Below are 9,212 nucleotides of genomic sequence, written 5' to 3' on the forward strand. Positions count from 1 at the left end.
GCCTCAGGCAGTCCTCCCGCTTCAACCTCCAAAATGCTGGGATTACAAGCATAAGCCACTGTACCTGGCCTGTTTTTTTGTTTGCTTTTTTAAATATTAGCAGCAGATACGGAAACGAGCTGAACAGGTCAGCTCTACGGGAATAAATGGTCCCCCTTTGAGGACAATCCCACAGCTAAGTATTCCTGAAGAGAAGTGCGTACAAGTGGATTTACAAAAAGGAAATGCTATTTGGTCAAATTTATTACAGTTAGTGGTAGAGGATCTATGGGTGACATTTTCAAAGGACTACATTTAGATTCTCCATTTTTGGAGTCCTTTTTTTTTTTTCCTAAAATCTTCCCTAGCGACCCTTGCATTCTGAGCAGGGGTAGTCACTGCCTTACCAGAGTCATCAAGGATCCTGGCTCTGGGTTACTTGGTGAAGGTAAAACAAGGAATTTGAGTCACCACAGTGTTAAGACACTGAGGCCTAGACAAGCCCATACCGTGCTCCCAGGCAGGCAGGGCAGAGGCTGTCCTTGCCTTGCGGGGAGGGGAGTGGGTGGGATTTCACAGCCCATCAGGACAGCCCAGGACCCGGCAGCCTAGGGCGTGAGGTCATGCAAAGCTCCTAGCAAAACAGTGATTTGTTTCCAGTTCTCTGGCTAGAAACGGAAGACCCAGACATTAACCTTGGCTAGGTGATGAAACCACGAACATGAACCATGAACACTTTTAACTCATCCTGGATTTTTTTTTTTTAAGCCATGGTATGAGACAGTACATTTAGAGCTACCTGAAGCAAGTGGCTTCTACATCAGGCTTGTGTTGGGGTCTGGTTGTCGAAGGAGTGGGACTCTAGACTGAGCTTGCTTCCTGGACAGCTGCGCTCTGACCAGGGGCTGGAGTGGCAGCTGGGAGCACCTTGCTGTGCTGGGGCTTGGATGTGGCTGGAGGGTGGGGCACAGCTAGGCCCACCAGTCCTCGTTCCCAGGCATTATGTTAGCACTGCCCACCCCAGTTAATCGTCACAAGCACCTGGGGTTGGGTATTACATGACCCTCCCCAGTTAAGAGATGAGAAGACTGAGGCACAGGCTCTGCCCCAGACTGTTCCCTTGCTGCCCCAACACCGCCAAGGAAACTGCTCAAAGCTCTCCAGCATCAAGGCATCAAGTGATTGGAATGGACCTCAGCCAAGTGTCTCCCACCTTGGACCCTTATAATATCCTCTACAAGGAGCCTTCGTGCCCGCCTCTTGCCCTACACCCAGCACCTAGAGGCCTACACCACTATTCCATTTGCTCGGCACAGTCCTGCTTCCCTTGGGTCCTGCAGTCACAGCTGGAAGGGGTAGGGGAGTCCCCTCAGGACATAAGTCGGGGAAGGACCAGCAGGGTGCGAGTGGCACAGCTAGGCTGGAAGCAGCCCTGCACGCAGACCAGAGCCCTCCCCAGCCCACATCTGTCATCTGGTGATAGGAAGTGAGCCCTGGCTTTGGCTCTTGGGGGTGGGAGGGTTAAGATGCCCTGGCCTCTCACCTGCACAAGGCGGGGCAAGTTTCCTCCCTACTTGTGCAGCCACAAAGAGGTGCAAGGGAGGTAGAGAACACACATTTCTGGCCGGGCGCGGTGGCCCATGCCTGTAATCCCAGCACTTTGGGAGGCCAAGGCAGGCAGATCACAAGGTCAAGAGATCAAGACCATCCTGGCCAACATGGTGAAAATCCATCTCTACTAAAAATACAAAAATTAGCCGAGCGTGGTAGCGCGCGCTTGTAGTCCCAGCTACTCGGGAGGCTGAGGCAGAAGAATTGCTTTAACCCGGGAGGCAGAGGTTGCAGTGAGCCGAGATCGCACCACTGCACTCCAGCCTGGGCGACAGAGTGATTACTCACTCTCAAAAGAAAAAAAAAACAGGTTTCTAAAAACTGATGAGCATGGCTGAAGGGCTGTCAACAGCCCACTAATTACAGAAAGTATGGTGCAGGGCTCAGCAGTTCAGCCTTGCGGGAAGAAACATCCCAAACTGGCTGGTTCCCATTACTAAAGCAACACCAAGCTTTTCATCTTTTCCTTCCACTTACCTTACTTGTCACGGACAGAAAGTCTGTGTCCCCTTCAACTTGTATGCTGAAATCCTAACCCCCAAGGCACTGCTAACAGGAGATGGGGTCTTTGGGAAGTGATTCGATCATGAATGTGGGCCCCCACCCCATGGGTGGGCTTAGTTTCCTTATAAGAGACCCTAGGAGAGCATTTCCCCCCTTCCTCCACATGAGGACAGCTAGATGGGGACACCTATGAACCAGGATGTGGGCTCTCAACCAAACATGGAATCTGTGACTCATTCTTGGATTTCTAGCCTCCAAAATGGTAAGACATAAATTTCTGATGTTTATAAGCCACCTAGTCTATGGCATTTTGTTATCACAGCCCAAACAGACCGAGATGCTAATTTATTATTACTATTATTTTATTTTATTTTATTTTGAGACAGAGTTTCACTCTTGTTGCCTAGGCTGGAGTGCAATGGCACGATCTCAGCTCACCACAACCTCCGCCTCCCGGGTTCAAGCAATTCTCCTGCCTCAGCCTCCCAAGTAGCTGGGATTACAGGCATGCGCCACCATGCCCAGCTAATTTTTTTGAATTTTTACCAGAGACGGAGTTTCTCCACGTTGGTCAGCCTGGTCTTGAATTCCCAACCTCAGGTGATCTACCGGCCTTGGCTTCCCAAAGTGCTGGGATTATAGGCGTGAGCCACAGCGCGGGGCCAAGATGCTTATTTATTTATTTTTTTGAGACAGAGTCTTGCTCTGTTGCCAGTCGGGAGTGCAGTGGTGCAATTTCAGCTCATTGCAACCTCTACCTCCCGGGTTCAAGCAATTCTCCTGCCTCGGCCTCCCGAGTAGCTGGGACTATAGGCGCGTGCCACCATGCCCAGCTAATTTTTGTCTTTTTAGTAGAGTTGGGGTTTCATCATGTTGGTCAGGATGGTCTCGATCTCTTGACCTCGTGATCCGCCCACCTCAGCCTCCCGATGTGCTGGGATTACAGGTGTGAGCCACCACACCCGGCCAAGATGCTACTTTTTAAAGTAAACTCTACCACCTCCAATTGACCTCAAGCACTCTTGCCAAAGTGCCAGGACAAGCCACAGGACTTACAGAAAACCCTCAACAGCTGCGTATGAAAGCACCAAGACTCCCTTATCCAGCCTGAGTTACATATACATTAGAATTTTTTCCTTTTATTCTTGTTCACATCTTCGAAGCTGAGCTTCGTTTCAGCAGGAAGGATACCAGAGGCAGGAGGAGGGTCACTTGGGAGGGGAGGTGGAATCTCCCTCCTCTAGCCCCCTTGCTACCTCTTAACAGGCTTCAAAGTCAGAATACAGCCATCAGCTGAGAGCAGTTCATTTTGGCACACTGGGAGGCCGGCTGTGCACACCGGACCTCTCTAGCGGGGGATCAGGTCCTCTGCTCTCCAGTGGGGCCTGGAACAGCTCCAGTGAGATGCCCCAGCTGTGGGCTGGGGGCGCAGCACAGAGCCTCAGCTCCCCCAGGACCCTCAGCTGCCTGAAGAAAACACTCACCTGGCTGGAGGGAAAAAGGGCCTTGCCCTGAGGTATCAGGTGGGTGGCAAGTCATACTGAGCTCCTGCTCAGCAAGAAAACTAAACGCACAGAAGATAGCAGGAAAATGCCATCCTTTAACAGCCAAAAATCTCCTTCAGGGGCACCAGGTGACTCCAGCCCCTGGGGGACAGAACAAACACACCATACCTACCATCAGGCACCAGACGCCTCAAAACGCCTGGAGCTAGGGCCGGAAAAGGCGTTAAGTCACCTTCTCTCAGCAGAAATGTGAAGCTGGCCTTCAGCTTCTGCCCAGGATGGCAGAAACCACATTCTGTTGGTGGATTGGTTGCTGGTGATGGACAGAGCCAAAGGTCCTGGGGTTGGCCCCAAGAGCTGAAACGGTGCTTGCAGGAATGGCTGGCACTCCAAGCTGCCTGAGGCAGCCCAGCCGCACTCAGGTGACAGTGACCCAAGCTCTCTGGGCTCAGGGTTTATGGCCACCATAGCCCAAGCACATCCTGATGCCCTGGGTTTAAGTAATGTACCCTCTTTTGTTCTGGCAAAAAGCTAGAGAAAAACCACTATTCAAATCCCTGGAAGGGAGGTGGGTGCAGCTCCCCAGTATTAGAAAACATGGCAGCCACCCGTTTCCACCCACCTAGAGCAGCCCCTCGGGCTCCTGTAGGCCACTGTACAGCGCATAGCCAATGTCGTCAATCTCCTCCTCACGCAAGCTGCTGAAGAGGTTCACGCTGGGGTTGAAGTGGCAGGGCAGGCTGGCCTGCTCCAGGCTGCCGATGAGCAGCTCCAGGGCTTGCAGGAAGCGCTCACCCAAGGCCTCCTCCGTCCAATCCACGTTGTCCTCCCCCAGACGCAGGACCACCTGGGTCAGGTGACCCCGGCCTAGCTGCCCCAGAGCCGAGCAACCACGGCAGACAGCACACAGCAGCAGCAGCAGCCGCCGGCGAGTCCCAGCGTCATGGTCGTCCAGGGCTCGCAGCCTAGCAGCCTCCACTGGATACAGGTCCTGCAGCCAGAGGTTCCCCGCCAGCCCCTCCAGGGGCCAGGCCAAGAGGAGGCGGTCGTCAGCATCGACCCCAGGGACTGCCACAAGCACAGCCACAGTGAGCTCCAGGCGTTCGTGCTGCACCTCGAGCAGCAGCTCCTCCGAGGCCATGCTGGGCCGGATCAGGCACCCGAGAAGGCTGCCAATGGCCGGCCAGTTGACAGAGGCAGCCAGCGCCTTGCGGAGTAGCTCCAGCAGGACGCGGGAGGAGAGGTAGCCCCCGACCAGGAAGCGGTCCCAGGGGCTGCTCCCTCGGGGGCAGAACTCAAGCTGAGTCCTGCGCACGGCCCAGCAGCGAGGGTCCCTCGCCACAGTGTCCACGCCCGGCACCAGGCTCCACAGGCCCGGCTCCAGCACCAGTGGCACCAGGAGACGCACATGGTCCGCAGCCCCCGCCTGCAGCCCGTCGTAGAGCGGCCCCCCAGGCACGAATGCCCCAAAGGGCAGTTCCGGGAACTTGCTCCGAAAGTAGGCCTGCAGCTCCAGGGCGATGTCGCCAGCCAGCTGTTTGGCCAAAGCCACCTGGGCTGCTGGGATGGTCACACGGTCCCGCTCGAAGGCCAGCAGCCTCTCCTGCAGTGTCAGACACAGCGGTGCTGGGGAGCTGAGCTGTGGTGTCACCTCAGGATCAGTTTCTGCAGGCCCTTCTGCAGAGTGAAGGGGCGGGGAACATGTCGGAACAGCCTGTGATTAGTTAAGAAAACGCCACCGAGAACTAGCTGTGTGATGTCCCAGGGCCTCACTTTTCTCACCTGCAGTGGCACCTGAGAAGGCACTCAGTTCAGATCCTCACATATAGTGAGCGCTTGGTGACGAGTTCTCATTGCCCCAGAGTCCAACACCCTGGCTACAACAGCTTCATGCAGAGTAGGTAGGTATGTCACGCCTCTCTGGGCCTCAGTTTCCCCATCTAAAGCTCCCCACCATCACAACGCTACCACCTTGCTCCAGGAGCAGGGCAAAGAAACACCACCCCCATTAAATATCTGAGGAGCCCACAACCGAGAGAGAAGCAGGGACTCGCGCAGGGCCACACAGTCAGTCAGGGCAAAGCCTGGGCTGCGTCTCTTGAATGTGACACCAAAAGAGGGGAAGGAGTGCCACTCACCTGGGGCAGACGACGAGGGGACCAAGGGCAACACTGGCTGGCTAAGGGCAGCAGGTGGAGGCCGGGGCTGCAGGTGTGGTGTGGCCTTGAGCAGGCTCAGTTCCTTCCAGCTGTCTGCCTTGGTGTCATCCTCATCCCGCGGGCTAGTGGCCCTGTCAATGAACTGCAAGCACAGTCACACAGATCAGTGTATATGAAGTCTGGGCAGTCATAGCAAAGCCCGGGGCAAAGCAGACCAGCATGCTGGGTGGAGAAGCAGGTGCCCTGGGCTCCCATGAAGGCCTTGGGCAGTCCCCACCCCTCCCCAGGGCCCCTCTGAAAAGCCCAACCCTGTTGTCCTCCTCTAGGAGCTTCAGGCATGACCCGCCCACCTGGCCTTACCCGCTTCACGGCCAGGGTGGCAATGCCCAGCACAGCAGCCCCGCCCACGCCCAGCACCAGGCGGGCATTGGCCAGGAGGAAGTCCACCATACTGCCCAGCCCTTCGTCGCTACGCCGCTTCCCCCGTTTCTGGGAGAACTCTGCCATGGTCTGCCTGTAAGAGAGCCAGGGGTGAAGGGGCAGCTCAGGTGCAGGTGGCCAGGCTGGGAGAGGGGCTGCTGTGGACAGGTGCTCTGGCTGTCCTTATGCTGGGTAACAGAGCTGAGCCCATGATGGGGGCTTTCTGAGAATTTCTCAGAGAAAGGGGCCACCCATCCACAGGGGAGGACACCGAGGCCCTGGGAAATCACGTAAAGTACCTGAGAAAGGGCAGGGATGGGATATGAGCTTGGGTTTTGGGGTCCCAAGCCCCCATCTCTCATGAGGAGTTGAGGGAGCTGCCAAGCCCCTTCTCCCAAAGCTGCCTGGAAAGAAGCTCGCAAAGGCCCTGAGGCTTGTGCAGGTATAGGAAGGGGCCTCTCTCCCTGGAGCCCACCCTCCAGGACCTCTGACATCACCAGGGTGTCATCATCACTACCCCTATGTTACAGAGCTACAGGCTGCCAGCTCACAAGTGAGTGGTAAGGTCTCCAACCCATGATTGCAAGGCCTCCAGACTCTCATCCGCCCACAGAGTCTGACGGATTCTCCCTGTGCCAGGTGCCCAGGTCCTCAGCAGCAGCCTCATCTGAAGGTTCCTACCCAGAGGGCACAGCAGCCCTCTATGATAACCTCTTCAGAAGAGCCCAAAGTCCAGAGAAGACCAACAATTTGGGGCCCCAGCCAGTCTGGGGGACCACTGGGACCAGTTACCCCCAAATCTTGACAGGGTAGCCCAAGAGGCAGAGCTACCAAGTCAGAGCACGGGCAGAGTAAGACGGCCCAAGCTGCCCAGGCAGGCCAATGCAGATGTGCTTGTCAGGGTTGAAGCCCCTTTGGCAGGGCAGAAAAGGCTGCCCAGTGCCTCTGTACAAGGGGCTCTCTGGGCCTCTCAGTCTTGGGACAATGTGTAGGTAGTGGTGGGTGATGCTTCTCAGCTGCCGGAAGGCCAAGCAACACAGAAAGTAAGGTGAGGGCCTGAGCGCCAGCCTGTTTGCTCACCTGTAAGATGGCATAGGCAGCAGTGAAGGGCAGATGTGGGCAGCCTTGAAGTGTGTGGCTGGGTGGGGGCCAGCACTTGGGAAGTGGAGGCAAAGATCTCCTAGGGCCCAGTCCACATTCCTCACGTTCTGCGAGGGGGACACTGCCCTCAGGCCCTGGGAGCTGAGAAGGGCTGGGACCTTAGGACATCAGTTGGACACCAAGCAGAACTCTCCCGGGGAGGCCTGAGCAGATGACCATGAGGTCACAGCCTGCCCGGGCACCAAGGACTTCTACCTGCCCTGCCAGAGTGTGGGTGCCAGGGGCCCAGTTGCCAGGTGACCAGATGCCTGGAGTAGCTGAAGCCTGAAGCGCTGTGTGACTCAGCCCCGTACACCCGCCCATTCGCCCCAGACTAAAAATAAGACGGTCTCTGGGGCGATCCCAGGCCAACCGGGTGACCCGCCACGGCCCCAGGGCCGGTTTCAATCTCCTCATCGGTGACTCGGGGATCAATACTGCCACCCGCCCCCAGAGAGACCAGGAATCTACTTTGCAAACTGTAAAGCACTTTAAATACTCCCAACCTGTCTAAATTGGGACTCAGCCCCACCTCTGGCGGGGTCGCGCAGGCCTCAGTCCACAGCCTTCCAGCTCCGAGAAGCAGGAGAGGGCACGGGTGGCTGAAAATAACCCAAGTTTGCGCAGCGGGGCCCTGGAGGCCGTTTGGCCTTCCCTCCTCCGCCAAACCTGCCTGCCCTGGGCCCGGGCGGAGCAGGCCGCGCAGCAGCCCTAGGTGGGCGGGTGACGCCCCGTTCGCAGGGTAAACCAAGAGACCGAGAGGGGAAGGGGGCTGGGCTAGGATTCGAACGCTGCCCTTGGTCCCCCAAAGGTCCCCTCCCCGCCTTCCCCAGCGGTGATCGCGGACCACGCCCCCGATCTGCGTTCCGTCGCGCGCCAAGCCCCGAGCCCGGTGACCCTGAGGGCCGCCCCGCCGCGCTCCAGCTGTACCTGCGTCGCAGCTTCCGCACGACGACCGGAGGAGGCAGCGGGACCACGGCCCCGGAGCTCAGACCAGCCTGGGAATGGAACGTGAAGGACCCTGGAACCCAACGACTAGGGCCCCGGGGGCGGCCGCGGACTTCGCAGCACGCAGACAAGCAGGCTCTAACTCCAATCGGAGCGCTCGAGCCCAGCGCACAGGTGCCAAAATACTGCGCGGTTCAGCCAATGAAGGGCAGGTCCCGCCCCCCAGCCGACAGACGTTCTCCCTCTGGGGCGGGACTCCCTGACGCAGTCTGGATTTAAAGGTGCAGGGCTGCATTCCGAGACCGCGAACAGGTGACGTGATAGGCGACCCTTCGGGACGTCTGTGCGTTGTAATGTGAGCCTCCGGTGTGGAGGAAGCTGTCTGGGCCCCGTTCCTTCTGGGGACCAGGTAGAGAGGCTGCACATGGCTAAAGGCCCGGCACATCCAACCTCTTAGTTCACCTCTGCGAGAGAGTGTCTTGGTGGCCTCATTCTTACCTGTGGGCCTGAGGGGCACAGCGCCTACCCCTGCCACCTGCTCCGTGCGAGCTTGTGTGGGCCATTCTCCACCTGGGCATCAGTTTTTCTCCTGTAAAATGGGGACACTAGACCCCCTCCTCCCCTGCGAAGGATGGTTGGGCATATAACAGCTGTGGCTCATTTATTGGGGTCCTGCTATGTGTCAGCCAGGGCGAGCCCCCTTGAACAGCAGGGACCAAGACGGATGCTTCTCTTCTGGAGCCTCCCTTTGTAGGGGGGTACGAGCACAGGGGTGCTGACACTAAGTGGGAATAATAACCTGGCGCACAAAACAAAACAAAACGGAATAATAACCTGCCACTCACTGAGCGCCTGCTGTATGCTGCGAGCTACACGTGCATTCTTTGTTAATTTGCTTATGGTGACAACCTTAGAAAGTATTTTACAAATGAGGAAACTGGGTAGG

The 9,212-nt window shown here is 57.0% G+C and overlaps 1 protein-coding gene across 1 annotated transcript; it reads right to left on the reverse strand.

Annotated features, from left to right (window-relative positions):
• Positions 1 to 3,206: 3,206 nt before the first annotated feature.
• Positions 3,207 to 8,437, reverse strand: MIEF2 (mitochondrial elongation factor 2). Its single transcript, XM_063599195.1, has 5 exons — positions 8,249 to 8,437; positions 6,119 to 6,272; positions 5,738 to 5,900; positions 4,222 to 5,276; positions 3,207 to 3,740 (listed from the first exon to the last, which is right to left on the reverse strand). Exons 2-4 carry the CDS (start codon positions 6,263 to 6,265, stop codon positions 4,222 to 4,224), a joined length of 1,365 nt encoding a protein of 454 aa, XP_063455265.1. The 5' UTR covers positions 6,266 to 6,272; positions 8,249 to 8,437; the 3' UTR covers positions 3,207 to 3,740.
• Between the last annotated feature and the right edge of the window lie 775 nt (positions 8,438 to 9,212).

This window comes from Pan paniscus, chromosome 19, assembly GCF_029289425.2.
Source record: "Pan paniscus chromosome 19, NHGRI_mPanPan1-v2.0_pri, whole genome shotgun sequence".
Taxonomy (NCBI): Eukaryota; Metazoa; Chordata; class Mammalia; order Primates; family Hominidae; genus Pan; species Pan paniscus.

What these genes read in the sequence shown, in the direction of transcription:
- MIEF2 (XM_063599195.1), bottom strand. Translation starts at nt 6,265, where the DNA reads ATGGCAGAGTTCTCCCAGAAACGGGGGAAGCGGCGTAGCGACGAAGGG. An exon ending in CCACCCTGGCCGTGAAGCGG is followed by an intron (nt 5,901 to 6,118) that starts GTAAGGCCAGGT and finishes CTGTGCTTGCAG; the next exon opens with TTCATTGACAGGGCCACTAG. An exon ending in CCCCTCGTCGTCTGCCCCAG is followed by an intron (nt 5,277 to 5,737) that starts GTGAGTGGCACT and finishes TTCACTCTGCAG; the next exon opens with AAGGGCCTGCAGAAACTGAT.